The sequence below is a fragment of the Cebus imitator genome, unplaced genomic scaffold (genome assembly GCF_001604975.1).
Source record: "Cebus imitator isolate Cc_AM_T3 unplaced genomic scaffold, Cebus_imitator-1.0 Scaffold102, whole genome shotgun sequence".
In the NCBI taxonomy this organism is placed as follows: domain Eukaryota; kingdom Metazoa; phylum Chordata; class Mammalia; order Primates; family Cebidae; genus Cebus; species Cebus imitator.
This window is the reverse complement of record NW_016107417.1, coordinates 3,691,204-3,712,892: the sequence shown is the minus strand read 5'-3', so window position 1 is coordinate 3,712,892 and position 21,689 is coordinate 3,691,204. Positions and strand designations below refer to the sequence as shown.

Sequence of the window (21,689 nt, the reverse complement as noted above, 5' to 3'; positions counted from 1 at the left end):
ATTTGAGGAGATAAATATTTCTTTTGCCCCCACCCTTCAGTGGGGGGAGGTTTAATAAAAATAGCAATATAATAACAATAATAATGACTGTGATCAATAATAAAATGCCCCCTAGGTTCCCCTAATACACAATTGGTTGAAGCTTCAAGAAAAAGGACCCTTCTTTCTGGGAAGGGCCAGAGTGTGCCCAGGGACCCTCCAGTGGCCCTCACTGGGTGCCCATCTCCCACCAAGAAGCCCTTATAAATACCCTCTCCATCCCCTCCCTGTCCAGGATTCTCTTCCCTGCTGGGAGGACTGGCTGACAGTGTCAGCCCCGCCCACTGCACCCCTCTCCAGAGAAAGGACCCTTTGTTCTCCCAGCTCCCTCTCTCCACCCCTCTCCTTTTGTCTCCTTCCTCTTGTTCATCGCTCTCCTTCATCCCTCTCCCCTCCTCCTCTGCATGGCTTCTACCTCTTTCTAATTCCTCTCACCTCCTCCTCCACTTCCTTCCTCCCTTGCCTGTCTCTCACCTCCTTCACCTACATCCTTTTCCTCCTCCTCTATCCTCCCTCTGGATCAGAGCCTGTTTTTCTCACCCAGATGCTGAGCAGAGACCGAGACATGCCCCATCTTGGCCTCAGCCGGGAGCCAGACAGTCCACAGATAAGACCCCAACCTGTTCCCAGAGACCCATTGCCTCTCCATCCCTCATCCCGACTCTTTTTTTTTTTTTTTCGAGACGGAGTTTCGCTCGTTACCCAGGCTGGAGTGCAATGGCGCGATCTCGGCTCACCGCAACCTCCGCCTCCTGGGTTCAGGCAATTCTCCTGCCTCAGCCTCCTGAGCAGCTGGGACTACAGGCACGTGCCACCATGCCCAGCTAATTTTTTGTATTTTTAGTAGAGACGGGGTTTCACCATGTTGACCAGGATGGTCTCGATCTCTTGACCTCGTGATCCACCCACCTCGGCCTCCCAAAGTGCTGGGATTACAGGCTTGAGCCACCGCGCCCGGCCATCCATCCCTCATCCCGACTCTTAAAGCCTCCGGGCGCTTGGCACTAGAAATAAGAGCTTTGGCACAATCACCCCGATCACCAGGACAAAAGGGGCCATTCTATTCCCAATGGCTAGCAAAGGCTGGGGCTGGGAACAAAGGGGTAAGGTGGGATGAGGGCTGGGAGTCAGGACCCCCAAGTCCTGGGAACCCAGGCAAGCCTCCCAGTCATTGCCCAGCCCAGGCCCTCCCTGAGTCTGAATTTCCATGTCCCGGACCAGCCGGAGTATGGCATTCCTCAAGCTCTTCGCTCCCAAGTGTCTTTCTGCCCTGGGATTGGGGTGGGTCTTAACAGAGGGCATCAAGGAGAGGTCTCCGATTCAGGGGATAGGGGTAGGCTTCGGGGCCATTCTGAGACCTGCAGGAGAAAGAAAAGGAAGTTGGGTGGGGGGAGAAGGATCAGGGAGGACTCTTTCCTCACAGGGCCAGTGCCTCCCAGAGGCCCCCTTAGGCCCATCACCTACTGTATCACGGCCCCTGGAGGAAGCCAGATGTGAGGTGGGGTGTGGGGGTGGTACATGGGTTACTGGAAGGACCTGGAGAACTCCTACTTAACCTTGAATGGACTTTAAGTCCCTATTTTTTTGTTTTTCTGAGACAGAGTCTTGCTCTGTCGCCCAGGCTGGAGTACAGTTGCGGCATGATCTCGGCTCACTGCAACCTCTGCCTCCCAGGTTCAAGTGAACCTGCCTCAGCCTCCCAAGTAGCTGGGATTACATGCATTCGCCATCATACCTGGCTAATCTTTGTATTATTTTTTGGAGACAGAGTCTCACTCTGTTGCCCAGGCAGGAGTGCAGTGGCATGATCTCGGCTCACTGCAACCTCCACCTCCCAGGTTCAAGCAATTATCCTGCCTTAGCCCCCCAAGTAGCTGGGATTACAGGCATGTACCACCAGGCTCAGCTAATTTTTGTATTTTTAATAGAGACAGGGTTTCACCATGTTGGTCAGGCTGGTCTCAAACTCCTGACCTCAAGTGATCCACCCACCTCTGCCTCCCAAAGTGCTGTGATGACAGGGGTGAGCCACCACACCCGGCCTCAAAGTCCCTTTGTTCATTCACTCCATTCTTCATTCAGTCAACACACATGCTTCACTCTGGGCAGAAGAACGAAGCCTGACCCCCACCACCAAGGAGCCCACAGTCAAGGGAAGAGGACAAGCACCAGAAGAAACCCATGGCACAGCAGGAGCTGCAAGGAAGGTGTGGAGGGAGTGGGGTGGTGAAGGCGGCACCAGCCCCAGGAAGGCAATGACCACCTGACCAAGAGCCCAGGAAGGCTCCTTTGAAGATGATCCTAGTGGGTCACCTGGAGGGCAGTCTGGTATTGTCAAAGTGAAGACAGGGAAAGGGATACAAAACAGAGGGGACTGCAGGGGAAAGTGACCTGAAGATGTGAAAGAACATGGCAAGCCCCAGGGCTCCCAGTGGCCTGGTGTGTCGGGAGTGGGTGGATGTGTGTGCAGGAGACGTGGCTGGAGGGTGAATGTGAACCCAGCTTCTCTTAGGTTTTCCCCTGTCCTCATTCGGAATGGACTGCTCCCTCCTCTGACTCCCCAACTCTCTACTCTGGACTGGGCCTCTGTTAGGAATCCCAAGAGTGGCTGGGCGCGGTGGCTCATGCCTGTAATCCCAGCACTTTGGGAGGCTGAGGCAGGTGGCTCACTTGAGGTTATAAGTTTGAGACCAGCACGGTAAAACCCCATCTCTACTTAAAATACAAAAATTAGCCAGGCGTGGCGACACACGCCTATAATCCCAGCTACTCAGGAGTCTGAGGTGGGAGAATTGCTTGAACCTGGGAGGTGGGGGTTGCAGTGACCGAAACTGTGCCACTGCACTCCAGCCTGGGTGACACAGTGAGACTCCGTCTAAAAAAAAAAAAATAAAATAAATCGCAAGAGCTCTCCTTCTATGGCACCCTTCACCACGCCAGGCACTGTGCTGAGCCCTTGGCAGGTATCATCAGCTCATGCAGGCCTCCCAGAAACCATGTCATTTCACAGATGAGACAAGATGAGGGAGGTTGGGCACTTTGCCCAGGGCCACACAGCTGGAACAGTCAGAGCCAAGATTCCCACCGAGGCCGGCCTGCCTCCATGCCCCTGTTGGTGCCCACTGGTGGGGTGAGACAGGTAAGAATCTGCATCTTGTAGAATCGAGGGCAGGGATGGGCTCAGCTTGTTCCCTAGCCTGAGTCCCTGTGCAGGGCCTAGCACAGAACTGAACTGTCTGACGTTAGAATAGGGGACGGACAAGCCTCCTGGACGGGCTCACCTGCATTAGGGAGGCTGCAGGGCTCAGCGATCCCTGGGGGCAGGACACAGACTCGCTGGACAGGGATGTCCAAGCTTTCCTCTTCACTGCTCCAGCAGCAGACAAGGGGACAAAAATACCAAGATCAGATTTGATGGATCCAAAGTGGGTGGAAACTTGGGGTGAGGGGTGGCAGACTGGAGGCTGAGGGGCTGCCCTTACTGGGGTCTGCGTCTCCAGCGAGGCCTTCGCTGCCCGTGGAGGCTGGGCGCCGCAATGCCTCGGAGAAGCTGTGGGGTCGTTGTGGGCCGGAGCTGCGGGCGCCTCGGCCCTTCTCTTCCGGAGCCTGTTGGGTGACAGTGTGGAGGAGCTGGGACCAGGAGGCACAAGGAGGCCAGGAGGCCCAAGGCACAACAGACCACGACAAATGAACACCACTAGGCACGCAGCCTGGATGTGCTGAAGTCCCAAATAGCAGAAGGGTGAGTCCCAGGCCTCAGGGGCCCAGCCCAGATAATTATGGAGGCCTGTGATTGGCTAGAGCTCACCACAGAGGCCGGTGATTGGCTCAGCCTCACCAGAGTGGCTTGTGATTGGCTCCGGAGGACTCACCCGGGGTGTGACCCTGGCGCCCGGCCGCCCGTTGGCAGGGCCCACGTGTACCAGGTGGTTGAAGTTGGTGGGCGGCGAGATGAGCTTGGAGCGCACAAAGGGGTCCTTCAGCATCTCCCTACGGGCGGAGAGGGTGTATGCAGCGGGCGGCGAAGCTCTGCCCTCACTCGAGCAGGACAGCCCTTCGCCCCGCCTAGTCGCAGCCCCCGCATCGCGCACGCGCACCTGCGCTGCTGCTTCTGCTGCTCTTCTGACACGCGGAAGAAGAAGCGGCGCTTGCTCTTGGTGCGGAACAGCTGGCGCCGGCTGTTGTTGGTGAGGTCTGGGATGTCGAACTCGTCCTTCTCTGTGGGAGAAGCAGAGAGCTGGGCTGTGCTCACACGTCTCTGGGGCCCAGTCAGCTGGCATTCAGGGCCACACAACCACATGTGTGCACCAGTGAACGTACACACGTGTACACGCGCACTCCCTCACCTGCCAGCTGGTTCCTGAGGTAGGTCAGGCGGACCTTCTCGGTGCCGTAGAGGAACAGGGAGCCCTCTGGATTGAGGGGCCGCACCTGGGGCAGCAGGCACAGAGGTCAGGCCACGCTGCCATCCCCCAGCGCTGCCCCCGGGCTCTGGTGGACCCTCACCTTCTTGAGCGGCACCGTCTGCACCCATTCTGCCCTCCTCACGTCAAACACATCGATGGAGTTCTCGCTGAACACTGTCAGGTAGGGGGCTGCGTACCCTGCGGGCACGCCAGGCACCGCTGAGCTCTTTCCCCCTCTATTCCACAGGGAACACCTTGTCTCCTGCCACAGCACAGTGATTGCCATGCCCCAGCTAAGGTCCTTCCTCTGAAGACTCTCTGTCGCCCGTTCAATTCAAATACTCCTGGACCACTCACCACATGCCTGGCTAGGTGCTAAATGACCATGCTTTTCCTCCCTTAATTCCCTCACAACTCTGAGCAGGTACTATGGTTATAACCCCTAATTTCCAGATGAGGGAATGGAACCCCTGGAACCATGTAATGGTCAAGGTCACCCAGCTGGGATTTGGCCCTGGGCAGCTTGGGTGGTATGTAGCACCCAACCTGCAGGCCCCACCCCAAAGAGCCATTGCTCACAAACGATGCTCTGCCCCTCTCTTCAGCCCTCACTCTCATCATGCTAGTTACCTGTGCATGCACCAGACTGCCCCACCGCCCCCATTCATTCATTCACTCTTCCATTCATTCCTCCAAACCCATTGCCCCTGGAGTGTCCCAGCTTGGGCTGGGTGCTTGATATGGATGAGGAAATCGGCCCCAGTCCATTCTGTGGGACCCCAGTGCACCAAGCCAGTCATTAAATGGCACAGGTCTGGACGGAGAGGTAAGGGGCAAAGAGAAGGAAAAAGCCGATGACGGGGAGGCGGGGTGGGGAGCATGAAGGCAGTGGTGACCACAGCAACTGCAGCGGTCATCTTTGGCATTCCTGTCAGCTCCAGGCCTTCAGCTGACACTGGGGCTGGATCTAGTTGAGTTTGCTGGGTGCAGGCTGGGGCCAGTGGCTCACACCTGTAATCCAGCATTTTGGGATGCCGAGGCAGGAGGATTGCCCGAGTCCAGGAGTTTGGGACCAGCCTGGGCAATATGGCAAAACCCTGTTGCTACAAAAAATACAAAAATTAGCCAGGCATGGTGGTACACACCTGTGGCCCCAGCTACTTGGGAGGGTGAGGTGAGAGGATCTCTTGAGCCCAGGAGATGGAGGTGGCAATGAGTTGAGATTGTGCCACTACTCCAGCCTGGTGACAGAGGGAGACCCTGTCTCAAAAGAAAAAAAAAAATGTTTGCTGGGTACCCGGGAGAGGAGCATGAGTTCAGCCATGGAAAAGGAAGGTCCCCTGCAAGCCACAGAGGGTGGGACAGGGTGTTGCTGGGCTGGAGGATGAAAAATGGCACCAAAGGCCTCCAATGCCAGGCTCAAGAGTTGAGGTGGGACCCTGTCTTCACCCACACACTGAAGGTGTCTGGCCCCCCTGCCAAGCTCTCCACAGGCCTTACCCCAGCCCGTGGGTGCTGCTGGCCACAGCAGCTCGTGGCCACGAGACTTGCGGCCCGCGCTATCCACGTAGATGCCGGCAGTGGTGAAGAGCAGCAGGAACTCACTGAGGCTGAGCTCCACAGCCCCCAGTGCCTCACCCAGGCCCCCGCGGGACAGTGGCAGCTCCTCAGGCACCAAACCGGCCCCCAGCACCAATGGCGCAGCCTCATTGAGCAGTGGGTAGAGGGCAAAGCCACCGGTGGTGCCCACACATAGCCGGTCACCCAGCAGCCCCAGGCTCTGCACAGGGGCAGGTGCCTGCAGCTCACGGATGCGGCGCTGCCAGGGCCCAGGGCCTGGGCCCAGCTGGTAGCAGAGCACCTGGCGCTTGACGGCTACACAGAGCACTGGGGTGCGGGCCTGTAGGATGCTCCCAGCTGCTAGCACCTGGCAACCTCGAGACTCGGGGATCTTGGCACCTGCTACCTCTACGTTCTCCAGCTCCGCCAGGGCAAAGAGACGCACGTTGGGGCCACGGCCACACAGCACGACCAGCAGGCCAGCGCTGGGGCTCAAGGCCAGCTGCTGTACGCGCCGGCACTCTCCCACCTGGAAGATGTCTGCAGGGTTGGTGAGGGGAGAGTGTCACTGCAGGTGGTTGAAGAGTGACCCATCCCCATCCTCCTCTGCCTGTTGGGGCTGCCTCTGCCCATGCCCACCCTGGCCCAGCTTTGACGGGTACCGTTGCTGTGCAGATGGATGACAAAGAGCCCCTCATCAGTGCCAAGAGCGAGTCGATCCTGGTCTGGTAGAGGGAGGGAGAGGGTCAGGGGTCAGAAGGCCCGCTCAATGACAGGGAGACTGGGCAGTCTACCTGCCTTGCTGTGCCATAGTTTCTCTTGAGGAAATGGGGGTGGCGATCATCCCACTGTCCCTGCCTCACTGACCCTTCTCTCCCAGAATTGGACAGGCTTTTCTGGAGGAGTTGGGGTGAGGCCCATCACCTTGAGCAGTAGAATTTCAGGTAAGTCACGTCACCTCTCAGAACCTTGGTTTCCCCTTATGTAAACTGGGATGATGGTACCTTTCTCACAGAGCAGCTCTTAGGAAGCGAGGAAGTGATGCACCGGGGGCTCAGCAGAGCCCCTTGCTCAATAAATCCCCTCTCCTCTGGCTCCCGACTGCTCCAGGGATCCACACAGCCTCTCCTGTGGCTCCCATCCTGAGAGCAGGGGCTGGCTCAGGGCCTCAGCTGCTCAGGGAGGCCAAGGAGCTCTGCTTCATGCCTTTCCCAGCCTCAGTTACAGACGAGCCCTGCTGAGTCCCAGGTTCAAGGCTGAGTACAAGTGAAGCTCATGGCAGCTCCACCCAGGAGATGTTATGAGGCTCTGAGTGGTTCCACAATGGCCCCCCAGACCCCCAGCTTGCAGGGAGACAGCCAGGACTGAACCCTCGTTTGTCTCTTTCTAAAGTCTTTGTTCCAGCTGGGCGTGGTGGCTCATACCTGTAAACTCAGCCACTTTGAGAGGCCGAGGTAGACAGATCACCTGAGGTCAGGAGTTCACAACCAGCCTGCCCAACATGGTGAAACCCTGTCTATGTGCTCCAGCCTCCTGTGTGCACAGCTTTAACAAAGTAGCCAGGCGAGGTGGTGCATGACTGTAATCCCAGCTACTCTGGAGGCTGAGACAGGAGAATCACTTGAATCCGGGGAGGTGGAGTTTGCAGTGAGCTGAGATTGCACCACTGCAGTCCAGCCTGGGTGACAGAGCAAAACTTTTGTCTCAAAAAAAAAAAAGCCTTTGTTCCTTTCACTCATTTGATTCTTTTGGAAAAAGCAGAAACTGAGGCACAGCAAAACAGAGTGGGAATAAGCCAGGCCCCCTACCTGGTGGCCCAGGGCTTTTCACACAGCCGTGCACACAGGAGTCTGGAGCGCATACATGGTGCAAGCCAGTCTGTCTCGTGGCTGCAGGGAATGGGCAGTGACAGGGCCCGGCCCTTGGGACTAATCCTAGACAGCAGCACTCCTGCAGGCCTGGACTGCTCCCTCCAGCCGCCCCCCAGCTCACCAAGGATGGCAGCGCAGAGTGTGTGGGGCAGCAGCGGCAGCCCGTTGTCGTAGGCCTCCTTGAGTGTGTACACGGGCCGCGGTCTCGGGCGCGCATCCAACAGCAGCCGCTGCAGCTCACCCAGCACCTGCAGCCAGCGCTCCCGCTCCCCCTCGCTCTCCGCCAGCAGCAGCACAGTGCACGTGGTGGGCGGCACTGCCAGCTGCGAGGTCGTCACCTGTGGGCAGGGACCCAGGCTGGAGGGCTGTGGGCCATCTGTCCTTCCTCCCTTCCTGCCTCCAGCAGCTGCTGTGCCCAGGGTGCCTCACATACACTCAGCAGCAGGGAACAGGCCAGAAAGGCATATAGACAACTCCAGAACCCTGAGACCAGCGCCCTAATGGGGTGAGGATGAGCCTGGTGGGAACGTAGACGAGGCTCCCAAACCCAGTCCAGGAGATGAAGGCTGACTTCCCAGGGGACTAGACATTTCTGCTGGAGCCTGAGGGATGAGCCACTGACCAGAAGTAGTCAAGGTAAGTGAGGGGTATGCACCAGCATGGGGCGGGCAATTACATGCAAAGAGACAGACATGAAGGACAGAGAACGTGGTGCCCACAGACACAGGGAGCCCTCGGAACTGGAGAAAGCAAGGTGTGGCCAGAGCAGAGAGCAGTGCCAGGGAGGGGGTTGGGGAGGCCTGCGGGGTTGGATCCTCGGGGCCTCAAGGGCTGGGGCAGGAGAACTCCTCGGACGATGGGAAGCCACAGCAGATCCTAAATGAGGCGGGACCCAGCTAGGTGCTCATATGGAAAGCGTGTTATAGCCGTGGCTGGCCTAGGAGGGCGTGTGGAGTGGGGAACAGTGTCCAGAGCGGGGACGGCATGGGGACGTGGATGGTGGCTGGTCCATCTCACCCCAGGCACTCACCCTAAAGATGCGTGGCAGGTCCCTGGATTGGGCATGGATGACATCAGAGGCCAGGACGGGAGTGGCCGAGAAGTGGGGATCCCTGGGAGGTTCACAGAACAGGTCAGAGGTCTCCCTGTCCCTGGCCGCCCCCTTCTACCGCTAGTCCCTTGCCCCATGCCACTGCCTGGCACCCACCTCAGATCCAGGGCCTGCAGGAGGGCCCCACTGGTCGGGCTGAGCCTTGAGTCAGGGGCGTCAAACAGCAGCAGGCGTGAGTCACTCAGGGCAGCAAACACCCGCTGCCAGCCCCGCCGGACGCCCGAGGGCCGCGGCACCTGGTAGAAAGGCAAGCATGGGAGGACTGCAGAGGCCCTCAGCACCTCTGCACCCGCCTTCCCCTCCCTCGGCCCCCGCTCACCGACAGGAAGCCCTCATAGGCAGTCCCTGTGCCCGTTTCGGGGTGCACTCCCAGGGCTGTGCGGAGGAGGTCAGGGGGCACGGGGCAGGGCGGGGCCTGTGGGGCACAGGTTGCATGACAGAAGTAGCCGCAGGCTGTGGGGAAGGTGGAGAAGGCAGATGAGGTGAGGTTGGGAAAGGGCAGCCCCAAACCAAGACTGGAGCATGTCCAAAGCCAGCTTCCCTGAAGCCACGGTGGCACCCGAACTGTCCCCAATTCCTCATTAAGTGAGAAAAGGAACAAAGCTGAACAGTAGGAAATTTGACCAGCAGGTGCCCGTGACCCTGGGATAGGAGAAACAGCCTGGGTGTGCCAGGGCCACACACCTGGGGCAGTGGCTGGAGCATAGGGGGTGGGTGTGTGGTGGGGTGGGGACTCTCACCATCACAGCCCAGGCCCTGGCGGCCCAGGCCCAGCATCAGAGAGGTGCAGTGGAGACACTTGGTGGGGGATGGGAAGCTCCGGGAGCGCAGCGTGTGTGAGCCAGGCTGGGGAAGGGGATAGCCATTACCCAAGGCCTCCTAGGGCCCCGGGCCCCATCCCTGAGGGATCAGGTGAGATGAGGGGCTAAGCCAGGTGGTATTGACCGCTGAGCCCTGGCCAGTCTATGGCACCAGGCAAGCTCGTTGCCACCACCTCTGCCCCAATTGTGCCCACTGGTCACAATGCACGTGGAGGTGCCCATTCAGCCTGGCAGAACTGCTTGGTGGCCCCATCCCACTTGCCCCTCTGGGCACTGACCTTAGCAGGAAGACCTTCTGTAGGGGCCGTGTTGGCAGCAGGGGCTCTGAGGAACACAGCCTGCAGGAGGGCGGAGGAGCAGGTGAGAAGGTCAGTGGCAGCGCCCAGCCCCCCTACTAGGGACCCACCTGTCCTCACCCCCATGCGCAGGCTTCGTCGGCCCTCCGGCCTCAGCTCTGGCTCCCCTCTATGCCTTGGGGCCTCTCCTGAGATGCCAGGGTCCTTGGGAGAATCCTTCTGGGGAAAGAAGAAAGAGAAGCAAAGTCAAAGCCTCTGTGCCTCTCCCAGGACCCCAACCCGACCAGCCCCTTGGCCTGGTCCTTACCTCTGAGTTCCGGAAGGACAGGAAGGGAATCAGGGAGTTTGAGGGCTTGGTGTCTGCAAAGAGAGTGTGGGTCACTGGGCTGAGGTCCCCGGCCTGAGGAACCAGGGGCCAGGAGGGGCCTCAGTTCGCACCTTGGTAAAATGGGAAATGACCATGGGCAGCGGGCAGGGCTGGGCACAGCAGGCACCCGGGAAGTGCTGGTCACAGATGGTGGAGTAAGTGGCAGAGTCCAGGAACAGACTCCTGCCTCCACCACCCTGCCAGGCCATGATGGAGCCCCCTTGACAAGCGGGAGGGGTGCCTGGCTCTGGGGCAAGCAGTCAGTGGCCACTCACCCCCTGGCCCTCGGGCCCGCAGCTCCTCCCGCAGCATGGCCAGCTCCTGCTGCAGGGCCTGGCTCTGCTTCTCAGCCTCCTGCAGACGGCTGGGGAGAACGGCAAGGGCTCAACACCGGCCTCTGCTCAGGCCCCAGCCCCCTAAGCCTGCCCCTAGCCTCACCGCTCAGCTTGCAGCTGGGCCTCCTGCACCTGCGTCAGCCGCTCCTGCAGGCCCTGCTTGGCGCGGATCTCGGCCTCCAGTGCCGACTGCAGCTCCAGCCTGGCCGAGGCCTCCATCTTCTGCAGTCGCCGCGCCTTCCACTGGTGGTCCTGGTGGCCATTGGGCACCCGTATAAGATGCCTTCTAGGCCTGGCTGCTTCAGGGATGCCGTCTTACCAGAGCATGCCGCTACCCATGCCACCTGGCCATGCTCAAAGCTCCAGCTTGGCCACTGACCCACTGTGAGCTCACCGTCCCCATCTCCAGTAATGACCTTCAGCAGCAGGGACGCTGAGCTCATGGAAGGTCAGTGACTTGCCTGAGCTAGCCCCCAAGGGGGTCTCTGGGGCATACCAGTGGCCGGGCTGGGAGCGTCTGGGTGCCCACGTTCCTCAAGGATTCCAGCTCCTCCGCCATCTTGGTGGCCAGGGCCTGCAGGTAGCCTCTGGAGACCTTCTCATCGTTCACCCTGATTTGGAAGAGGCTCAGGGTCATGGGCTGGGCCCTCAGTCTCACCTGCATCCCCCTACCCACCCCGGCACCCACCAGCTGAGGATGTCGGCGAGCTGGGCCTCCCAGTTGCTCTCCGTCTCCCGCCGCTCGCCCTCCAGCCGCTGCTTGCTCTCCTGCTCCTGGGCCAGCTCTGCTTCTAGCTGGGGCCAGCCAGAAGGCAAGGTCAGCCCCAGGCCCCAGCCATCCTGGCACTGCCATCTCCCTCCAGGTACCCCTAGAACCCCAGCCCTGTCCACATCCACCCCGCTCGCTGGCTAGTTTGCCCACCTGCCCAGTGGCTCCCGCTGCCTTGTCTGTCTGTCGTGCCCTCCGTCCCCCTGCTCACCCGCTCCTGCTCCTGGCTTAGCCTCCGGTTCTCCTCCTGCAGTTGGCACAGAGCCTCCTCCTTACCACTCGGCCTGAGGAGGAGAAGGCCAAGGCTGTGACTCGCCACCCAGGCCGGGCCCGGCCTCTCCCTGCCACGCGCTGCCTGGCTCACCCGTGGCTGTGGGCCTGCTCCAGCTGCTCTCGCAGGGCGGCCACCTCCTTCCTCAGTTGGGCCTCCTGAGGCCCACCCTCCGGGGGTCCCATCCCGTTGGTCTCAGAGGCTGTGTGGACGGTCTTGGGGACATGGAGGAGGTCAGGGCAGAGATCCCAGATGCCATGGCCCACCCGCCCGGGGCACAGGCCTGGCCCTGAGGCCGAGTGGGGTCAGGCTGGTGGGGAAGTGCCTCTTGCCAAGGGGGTAGGACTTGGGTACCTTGACCTGGGAAGACTCCTCAAGGTGCTGCTCCCACTGTCCCTGAAGCTGCATCACCTGCCGGCTCAGGGAGGACACTTGGGCCTCCAGCTGTGAGGAGTGCAGAGGCAGGTCAGTGCCAACTCTGCTCTCAGCAGCCCTTCTGCCCACCTTACCATGGACTGCAGGCTCTGCCAGCCACAGTGGACATGAGAAGGCATGGACTCCCAGACTGCCCCATCCCAGGCGCCATCCCCCGGCCTAGCCTCTGCCAGCCACACTAGGGGCCACTGGGGCAGGACCCAGCTGCTGTCCCTGCCCACCCTGGTCACCTACCTCCCTCTGGGCAGCCCGGGCCTCCTCCAGCTGGGAGCTCAGGGCCTGGCTCTGGCTAGCTGTGGCCGCCTCTCTCTCCTGGGCCTCTTGCAGCCTCTGGAGCAGCTCCTCCTGCTGCCCCTGGGCCCTGCGGAGCTCCTGCCCCTGAGCCTGCAGCCCTGCCCGACCCTCGGCCAGCTCCTGAGGAGGCAGGGAGGGGTGCGGAGGACGAGGCCCAGGGTCAGGCATGGACCATCCACAGAGCCCAGGGCCAGTCACCCGCCTCACCCAGCCCTCACCTGGTGCAGCCGGTCAAGCTCCTGCTGTAGGTCACTGGCCTGGCCTGGGCTACCAGCCGGGGGCCCATCCATCTGAGACAAGGGAGGCTTATCCCTCAGCATCTCTGCCGGGAAGAGTCACTGAGACCTCGAGTACTGACGGCCCCAGCCTCTCACAGAAGCTTCCCCACAGCCCAGGAGCAAGTCTCTGGCCCGTCTTCCACATGCAGGCTGAGAAAGCATAAGATGCTCCCCAGGACCATACAGTGTATCGAGAGCAGGGGCAGAACCCAAGCCTGGGTGGGACTCAGCCCCAGTGGGGTGGGCAGAGGGAATACCTGACAGCCTCTCCCGTAGAGTCTGCACTTCCTTCCGGAGCTGCTCCAGCTCCCGACGGTCTGCAGGAGCATGCGGGGCCTCTGGAGGGGTGGTGGTACCCACAGGTGAGTACACTCCCGCAGCAGCAGCCTCCAGGGCCAGCACACCCAGCCCTGGCCCACTGCTCCCTGTACCTTGGCGCCTCCTGCTCAGCTCCACCTTCTCCTGCTCCAGACAGCGGAGCTTCCGCTCCATGGCAGCCCAGGCCTCAGAGCTGCTCTCAGGGCTGTGACTGCAGGGGGACATGGGGCCACACGTGTTGGCAGAAACCTAACGCCAGAGTCTCCTCCATCCCCCTACATCTAATCACTCATTCACCGCAAAACAGCCAGAACAGACCCTTTCTCGGGAGACCCCAGGCTGGTGCCATGGTTGGCAGCCCAGGGCAGCAGCTGCAGGGCACAGGCTCGAGGGTCCCCAGGTCCAGGTTTAAGCCCTTGTCCTGGCCCCTACAAGCTGTGTCACCTTGAACCTAACATGTTTTAGCCTCATTTTCCCCATGGGAAGATGGTGGTGACAAGGCCTCTCCCAAGGGCTATCCAGGGCAGGATGTGGTGATGCTGGCCCAGCTGGCTCCAAGGAGTGGGGGGTTGGACCCATTTCCTTCCACTTCAGAGCACACCGAACCAGGACCTCAGGCTGGCCCCTTGAGTGGGAGTAGGTGGAGATCATCCCACTCATTTGTTTATTGAGACAGAGTCTCGCTCTGTCGCCCAAGCTAGAGTGCAGTGGTGCAATCTCACCTCACTGCAACCTCTGCCTCCTGGGTTCAAGCGGTTCTCCTGCCTTAGCCTCCCGAGTAGCTGGGACCACAGGCGTGTGCTACCACACCTGGCTAATTTTTGTATTTTTAGTAGAGACGGGGTTTGACCATGTTGGCCAAGCTGCCCCTGACCTCAGGTGATCCACCTCCCTCAGCCTCCCAAAGTGCTGGGATTACAGGCATGAGCCACTGTGTCCTGCCCATCCCACCCATTTTACAGAGCCACAAAGTGAGGCCCAGGAGCAGTAGGGGCCTTTCAAACCCTAGGCCTCAGGCTCCAGGTACAGTACATCCTTGGCCTTCGTGGAAGGCACCGTGAGAGCCATGTGCTGGTATGGGGCCCAGCAGGACCTGGGTGTGGCTTCACCGGGACCCTGAGGATGAGGGCTAGACCACCTAGCACGGGCAGGCACTGGGGACCCCTTCTGGCCTCCTTCCCAGGGCCCCAGTGGGCTATGCCCCCAATGCGCTCCAGCCAGGTAACCCGAGCCTCCCACCAGGTGTGTGAGGACTAGCCCCACCTGCCCGACGTGTAGGTGAAGCCCACAAATGGCAAGTGGTGGCCGGAGAAGGCCCCGTGGGAGGGCGGCTGCAGGGTCCCCTGCAGAGGGAGAGGGAAGGAGAGAGTCAGAGTCCACAGGCCAAGGCCAAGGCCCAAGGCCCAGGAGCCCCCTGGGACCAGGCGCACTGACCTCCTCCTGCTCACAGCCCAACCCAAACAGACCCCCAGTGCCCACAAGTCTCCTAGGGGCTGCTGGGAGTTTTCTTCCTTATATGGATTCTAGTTAATAGGATGATGCCTTCGGTCAGAGGGCCTTCCCTTGATGCAACTCAACTCAGTGCAGGGGAGCATGGGGAGGCTGGTGGGACCCGTAACTCATGAGCCCCGGAGTCTGAAGGCCTCACCCCCAGCCCACCCCAGGGGACTTCAGAGGAAGGGTCCCCCCAGCTAACAAGGAATAGGGCAGCTCCCCTCCTGCAGCAGCCTTTGCCACTCACTGGATGGTTGAGGGTGTCGTCATCCACGTCAAAGTTGGAGGTATCCATAGGCCCCCGCAGCTCAGGGATGTAGGGGGCTGTGCTGCTCACCAGCCGCTCCCAGTCCACGCCTTCGAAGAAAGGATGGCTCCGGAAGTCATCCAGCCCGCCGCGGCCCAGCCGCTCTTCCTGGCGGCACAGCAGCTGGCGAATAAGGTCTTGGGCACTGGCTGGCACGTCAGGCACATCCAAGGGAAACTGCAAGTGGTCCTGGGGGTTGGGAGAGGGGGCAGGCTGGGTCAAGTGTCTAGGAATCCAGCCTCGCCTACAGGGATTTCCAACCACACAGACTTGGGAGTCCCACTGCCCTCCCTGGAAGCCCAGAGCCTGGCGTCCAGACCTCGTGGTTCATGATCTTGCCGTAGGTTTCCACCAGGGATTCGGCATAGAAGGGCGTCACCCCGAAGAGCAGCTCGTAGGCGCAGACTCCCAGCGACCACCAGTCACACTGTGGGCCATAGTGGCCCTTGCCCTCCTCCATGGCCTGCAGGATCTCAGGGGAGATATAGTCTGGCGTCCCCACTGCCACAGATGAATCCACCTGTGGGTGGTGATAGTGGTAAAGCCACGAGGACAGCTTCGGGCTTGGCTGGGGCTGCTGGCCCCTCACGATGGCCCTGGCACCCCTATTCCACCAGGTTGGCCTGCTGCTGCCCACCCAGGGCCTGGGCCTCCCCACCTTCCCTGGGGAGCCTGATGTCGCTGCACTAGGCCTGGGGCCTGCCATTCTCCTGAGAGTTCAGCCTGCCTGGTATCCCATGCTCCCACTCTGAGGCACGGTCCTTACCATGCCGTTGGTGTTGAGGCGCAGGCAGGAGCCGAAGTCAGCCAGGCGAATGTGCCCGTTCACATCTAGCAGGACATTGTCTGGCTTGACATCCCTGGGGGGTGGCAGGCAGGGAGAGTGAGGGGCTTGACCTGTGTGTCAGTGGCCATTGAGGCACACACCCAGGTGCACCTGCATGTTGTGTGCCAGCACCAGCCCACACTTACATTCCTGTGTGCACACGTGAGCAACGTGTGTGTGGGTATGTGGTCCCACAGGCCAGAAGGAGGAAGATGGCTAGATTGGAGAAGGGATGTGTGGGGAAACCCCTGGAGGAGGCTGGGTGTGCTGCGGGGGATGCAGGAGTGACTTCCCCAGTGCTGACCATGGCTTGACCACCCGTGAGCTGAGTCACCTTGAGCCAGATGTTGACCTGTACTAAGCTCTGACTCCCTCAACTGTAGGCTGGGGACAGTAGCAGCCCCTGCCACAGAGGGCTCTTTGGAAGATTCCAAGGAAGCATGTGGATGAGGCACCCAGCAAAGCATTTGGCACGTAGTGAGTGCTCAGCCAGCATCAGCTGTCCCCAGCGCAGTTGGCAGGGGCTGAGCAGGGCAGCGGGGTTGGGGCCCACCTGTGGACATAGCCCAGCTGGTGCAGCGAGTGGATAGCTAGCACCATCTCGGCCAGGTAGAACTGGGCCAGCTCGGGCGGCAGACGGTCCTCAAAGCGGCTCAGCAGTGTCAGGAGGTCCCCACCGGCATAGTAGTCCATCACAAGGTACTGCGGGTGGGGGACAAGAGTCAGACCTGGGGGAAGGGTGCACCGGCCACCTTGCCGTGGTCCCACAGGGCTGTGGGAAGGCAGGGCTGCGTCTCCCAGCAGCTCTGGGCTGGCCAGTTCCCAACCAGGGTTCAGGCAGGAGGCGCCAAGCCCAGGAGCTGGTGGGAAGTGGGAGTCTCTTGGTTCCAGGAACAGTCTCTCTTTGGGCCCAGTGCCCCTGGCCCCAGCCCCAAGTAGCTGTCCCCCTCCAGGCCCACCAAGTATCCTCACCAGATACTCCTCGTCTTGGAAGGCATAGTGCAGAGTGGTCACCCAATGGCTGTCCCCCTTTACGAGCACATCCCGTTCCTCCCGGAAACAGGCCGTCTGCAGCAGGTGTGTGGAAGTAAGAGGTAGGCTGGGATCAGAGACCAGGAGACGCCCTTGCCAGCTCAGGGGATGGAGAAACACTCTGTGAGTCTGGGAGCTCAGATCGAGGTCATAGCTCTGCTGTCCCCTGGCTGGCTACGACAGCCCAAGCACTTGCTGTATGGCTGAGCCTCAGCATGACCATGTGGGAAACGAGAATGACTCCGGTTGCTTTCAAAAGGGTTTATTAAGCCTGTAATCCCAGCAATTTGGGAGGCCGAGGTTGGCAGATCACTTGAGATCAGGAGTTGGAGACCAACCTGGCCAACAGGGTGAAACCCCGTCTTTACTAAAAATCCAAAAAAATTAGCTGGGCATCATGGCACACGCCTGTAATCCCAGCTACTAAGGAGGCTGAGGCATAAGAATCCCATGAACCTGGGAGGTGGAGGCTGCAGTGGGCGGAGATTGCACCACTGTACTCCAGCCTAAGCAACAGAGTGAGACCCTGTCTAAAAAAAAGGGTTTATTGTAGGCTGGGAGTGGTGGTTCACACCTGTAATTCCAGCACTTTGGGAGGCCGAGGCAGAATGATCACCTGAGGTCAGGAGTTCGAGACCAGCCCGTCCAATATGGCAAAACCTCATCTTTACTAAAAATACAAAAATTAGCTGGGTGTGGTGACAGATGCCTGTAATCCCAGCTACTCAGGAGGCTGAGGCAGGAGAATCACTGGAACTGGGAGGCAGAGGTTGCAGTGAGCCGAGATAGCACCACTGCACTCCAGCCTAGTTGACAAAGCAAAACTCCATCTAAAAAAAAAAAAAAAAAAAAAAAAAAAACAAAAAAAAAAAAAAAAAAAAAAAAAAAAAAAAAAAATTGGCTGGACACGGTGGCTCATACTTGTAATCCCAGCACTTTGGAAGGCTGAGGTGGGTGAATCACAAGATCAGGAGTTCAAGACCAGCCTGGCCAACTTAATGAAACCCCACATCTATTATAAATACAAAAATTAGCTAGGTGTGGTGGTACATCCCTGTAATCCCAGCTACTCGGGGGACTGAAGCAGGAGAATTGTTTGAACCCAGGAGGCAGACGTTGTAGTGAGCTGAGATGACACCATTGCACTCCAGCCTGGGCGACAGAGTGAGACTCCCTCTCAAAAAAAAAGGGTTTATTGTAAGAAAGACAAATCAGCGGCTGCTGAGGGTGGCATCCTTTGTCTGGTCTGCAGCCTTGCTTGCCCCCCATGCCCCATAGGCCCTGGCTGCAAACACCTCCCCTACACCCATTTGTAGGGTGCCCAAGGGTCCCCCCGACCCCACACTGACCTCAGCCCTCTTCAGCATCTCCCACTTGTGCAGCATTTTCATGGCAAAAACCTGCCCAGTGTCCCTCTGCCTCACCACGGCAACCTACAGGCACAGGGAGGAGTGGGGTGAGCCCAGCCTGGTGTGAACACCTCCTCCCCACCTGCCCCGCCCCTCTGCTCACCTCCCCAAAGGCTCCTCGGCCGATCACCTTCAAGATCTCAAAGTCATCTCTCTGCAGACGCAGTTCTTTCACCTTTGCTACGAAGGGGCTGGCTGAGGGGACACAGGGTGGGACTCAGAGTACGTGCAGGGCGGGCCCCAGTCCCCATCACCTTGGGCAAGCCAGGAACTGCCACTCCTGTGAGCCCTGCAGGGATGACCTCTCCAGAGACAGCCTCGGGCCAAAGGGTTGGCAGAAGCCGGTCCTCCTTTGGCCATGATCAAGAAGTGTGGAAGGTCAAAGGCTGGGCTCAGCTGACTGCCTGGTCCCCATACCTCCCTGGACCCCCTGTCCCAGACTAGGCAGCCTCCATCCCAGGGGCTGATGGGACCTGCAGTTCTGCCCAGCCTGGAGTCTGACTCTGCTTGGCCAGGTCACCCTGGGGACCATGGGGATACCACTCCTACCCTCAGCTCACAGTTCTTGGCCCCCTCACAGGGCCAGGCCAGGGCCTGTCTTAGGAAACTGGACAGGTGACATTCCTTATCCCCAGAGAGGCTTCTCTGCCATTCAGGAGCTATGGGCCTCTGTCCGGGGACCCTGTAGGCACAGAGGTGCCTGGCTGGGGGGTCAGGGCTGCAGCCCCTAGGGCAGGGAGGACAGACTCTATGCTCCCCACATGGGGCCCCTTGGTTGGAGGCATGGATGCCAGTTGGCCAAGGTGTGCACAAACAGGACCAAGATGCCTTTCTGGTGCCAGCAGTGGCCCCTGAGGGCGTGAGTGCGCAGGCTGCCTCCAGGCCTGACTGGCCCTCTCCCTCTGAGTTCTGCCTCCCTGTCCAGTTGAGGCCTTTGCCTGGCCAAGAACGTCCTTTCCTCAAATCCCAGACACCTCCAGGAGGGGCAACTCCAGCCACTCCCAGGCCCTTCCCAGGCCTGGAGTAGCCACAGGTTTTGGGAGAGAATTGGGTCTTAGGGAGGCAGGAGTGATCAGTCAGGATGGGGGGCAGCTGTGGTCTGGCACCTTGCCTCAGTTTCCCCCTGCCAGGAGGTAAACTCCCTGCCAGCTGGGCGGGTCTGCGGGTGGGACAGAGAGCTGCTCCACAGGTTTATCAGGCAGAAGCCCGCAGCGGGGGTGGGGTGGAAACTTCATTACAGAAATTCATTGTCTCTTTCCCAGGTCTGTGTGTGGAGCTGGGGAGGAGCAGCCCCGGGCCTCCCGGGGGGAGTCGAAGCCAGTGCCACAGGGACCCACCCGAAGCGCAGGCCCACAGGCAGGAGGATCCAGGCCCCTGGACAGGCTGCCCAATCCTCTTGCCTCCCACAGGGCATGGGGGCTCTGGGTAGGGGCAGGGACAAGTTGTGGCAGGAGAGGAATGAGTCACGGCCCTTTGAGTTACCTCGGGAGATGTCAACAGACAGCCCCCATACCGGGGTCCCAGGCAGAGGTGCCAGAGGCAGTCAGGGAGGAGCACCCATGTGTGTGCAAACACACACACGTGTGTGGGTGTCATAGGGGTGACAACAGCACAGGCACAAATGCATAGCACGATGGTGTCCCAGGGAGACAGGCACAGAGGCAGGGGCCTTCCGACTGCCTCGCCCTGGATGAAAGGGTTGGGGCTAGGGGACAACTCCCTGGCACATCTGGGTGGATGCCTCTCCCCTCCACCCCTGGCCTTGTGCCTGCCCAGAGCTCAGGAGCGCCAGGAACGCTAGTTGCCCACTGGGCAAACACCTGCCTCACCCCGCCCTTGCCAGGCCCCTGTGCCTTTTCCCTATGGCCCGGCAGGGTGTGACCAGGGAACCCTCCAGCTGGCGCCAGTGCCCACAGTGGGTTCAGGGTCACCCCAGGCCAGCCACTCCCAATGACTCAGATGAGTCTACCAGGAAAGGTACAGACCCACCTCCAGCCAGGCACCCCTCCCCGAGTGTGGCCAGTAGCCTGCACAAGTCGAGGGGTAGAGGTCGGTTCCTGAGTCCAGGCTGCAGTGGTCTTGTAGGCAGGGAGCTGGGGGGGGGGGTGTGTGTTGCCGGGGGCGGGGGATGTCCGCAAGTGTGCGGTACCTACAGATTTGTGTGTTTCGCAGAGCCAGTGCAGTCGGGGTGGTCTGGAGGGTTCCCTGGATCTCCCCGTGAGCTGTGTCTCAGTGCATCCGAGAGGAATGAGAGAGAACCCGTGTTTCAGTGGGCAACGTGCATGAAGGTCTGTGTGTGCCCCGTGCCAGGTGTGGCCTGTGAGCAAGGAATTCTGGACAGGACTCTAGTTGGTGCAATCGGTACATGAGTCTGGGGTGGATACCTGGGCACAAAATAGTGTGTTTGTGCCCCTGTCAGGGTCTGTGAGTGGGAAGGAGCGTGTGTGTGTGTGTGTGTGTGAGAACTGAAGTGAGGGTGAGGTGTGCAGGAGTGTGAGGGCCGCGGGGGTCCGGTGGTAAACCTCAGGGCCACTGCAGGGAGTCTGCGAGGGAAGCCCGTGGGGGTGCGGGTTCCTGCGGGGGAGTCTGCGAGTACCGGGGTCTCGGCGCGAGGTCCCTAGGCCCGCCCCCACTCCTTGCCGCCCCGCCACTCACCCCAGCTCAGGAACTGCGCCACGCTGCGCTCCCGCCGCAGGGGGCCGCTGTTGAGCTCGTGGTGCAGCGCCAGCAGCAGGTCTAGGAGGCCGTCGAGCCCCGGGCCGCCGCCGGCCTCGCCCAGCGCCAGCCGCTCCAGCGCGCGCAGCCGCCGCTCCATGGCTGCGGCCGGAGCCTGGCTCCCCTGCTAGAGTCCGGCCGCCCGCATGCCCGCCCGTCGGGCCGTCCGTCCGCCAGACCGTCTGCGGCTCTGTCAGCGCGTCCTCTCCCCGCTCTCCCGCCCTCCCCGCTGTCACCTTCCTCCGCCGCCGCCTCCGCGCCCTCACCTGGGCGCCGCGCCCCGCCCCCGACGGACAGGCAGGTGCGCGCCGGCCAATGGGAGCCTCGGCTCGAGGTGAAGGTAGTGGCGGAGGCGCGCGGGGCGGGCCCAACTCCGGGCCAGGAAGCGAGGGGGCGGGCCGCGGGGAGCAACTGACTTCTCTGCGGGGCGCGGGTACTGTCCCGCAGGGTCGGAAAGACCTCCCTGGTCCCCGCGCGGCCCCAGACCCAGCCGTACCTGGGCCCTGACCCCGGAGGCGCGAGGCACTGCAACTTCCCTTGCCCCCTGGGCCGCAGCCGCCTTGGCCTTGGCTAAAGGAGAGGGGCTAGGGACGCCCGCGGCCCCGGAGCCGGATGGGAATTGTAGTTCGCTCTCTCCCGGATTTGCCCAAGCTTGGCACCCATCGCCCACCCTCCCCCCAAAAAATGTTTCTGATCTCACTTTGATTTTATCATCAGAGCTGACGTGGGAGACAG

At 60.5% G+C, this 21,689-nt stretch overlaps 1 protein-coding gene across 3 annotated transcripts; it reads right to left on the bottom strand.

The window, feature by feature from the left end:
• Positions 1-1,078: 1,078 nt before the first annotated feature.
• On the bottom strand, positions 1,079-21,167 carry CDC42BPG (CDC42 binding protein kinase gamma). Of its 3 annotated transcripts, none has more exons than XM_017537166.2 (37): positions 20,895-21,166; positions 18,343-18,434; positions 18,180-18,263; positions 16,771-16,866; positions 16,352-16,500; positions 15,739-15,832; positions 15,292-15,492; positions 14,913-15,161; positions 14,435-14,514; positions 13,285-13,382; positions 13,111-13,191; positions 12,794-12,897; positions 12,516-12,695; positions 12,201-12,290; positions 11,940-12,061; positions 11,787-11,859; positions 11,495-11,601; positions 11,303-11,417; positions 10,910-11,058; positions 10,747-10,835; positions 10,412-10,464; positions 10,225-10,323; positions 10,087-10,146; positions 9,728-9,833; positions 9,307-9,440; positions 9,084-9,223; positions 8,907-8,988; positions 7,998-8,214; positions 6,668-6,730; positions 5,946-6,545; positions 4,546-4,643; positions 4,386-4,470; positions 4,137-4,257; positions 3,912-4,029; positions 3,522-3,645; positions 3,321-3,406; positions 1,079-1,397 (listed from the first exon to the last, which is right to left on the bottom strand). In XM_017537166.2, exons 1-37 carry the CDS (start codon positions 21,052-21,054, stop codon positions 1,341-1,343), a joined length of 4,656 nt encoding a protein of 1,551 aa, XP_017392655.1. In that variant the 5' UTR covers positions 21,055-21,166; the 3' UTR covers positions 1,079-1,340. The 3 variants fall into 3 exon arrangements, with proteins under 3 accessions (XP_017392655.1, XP_017392656.1, XP_017392657.1); XM_017537167.2 differs by having other exon boundaries at positions 10,225-10,320; XM_017537168.2 differs by lacking the exon at positions 4,546-4,643 and having other exon boundaries at positions 20,895-21,167.
• Between the last annotated feature and the right edge of the window lie 522 nt (positions 21,168-21,689).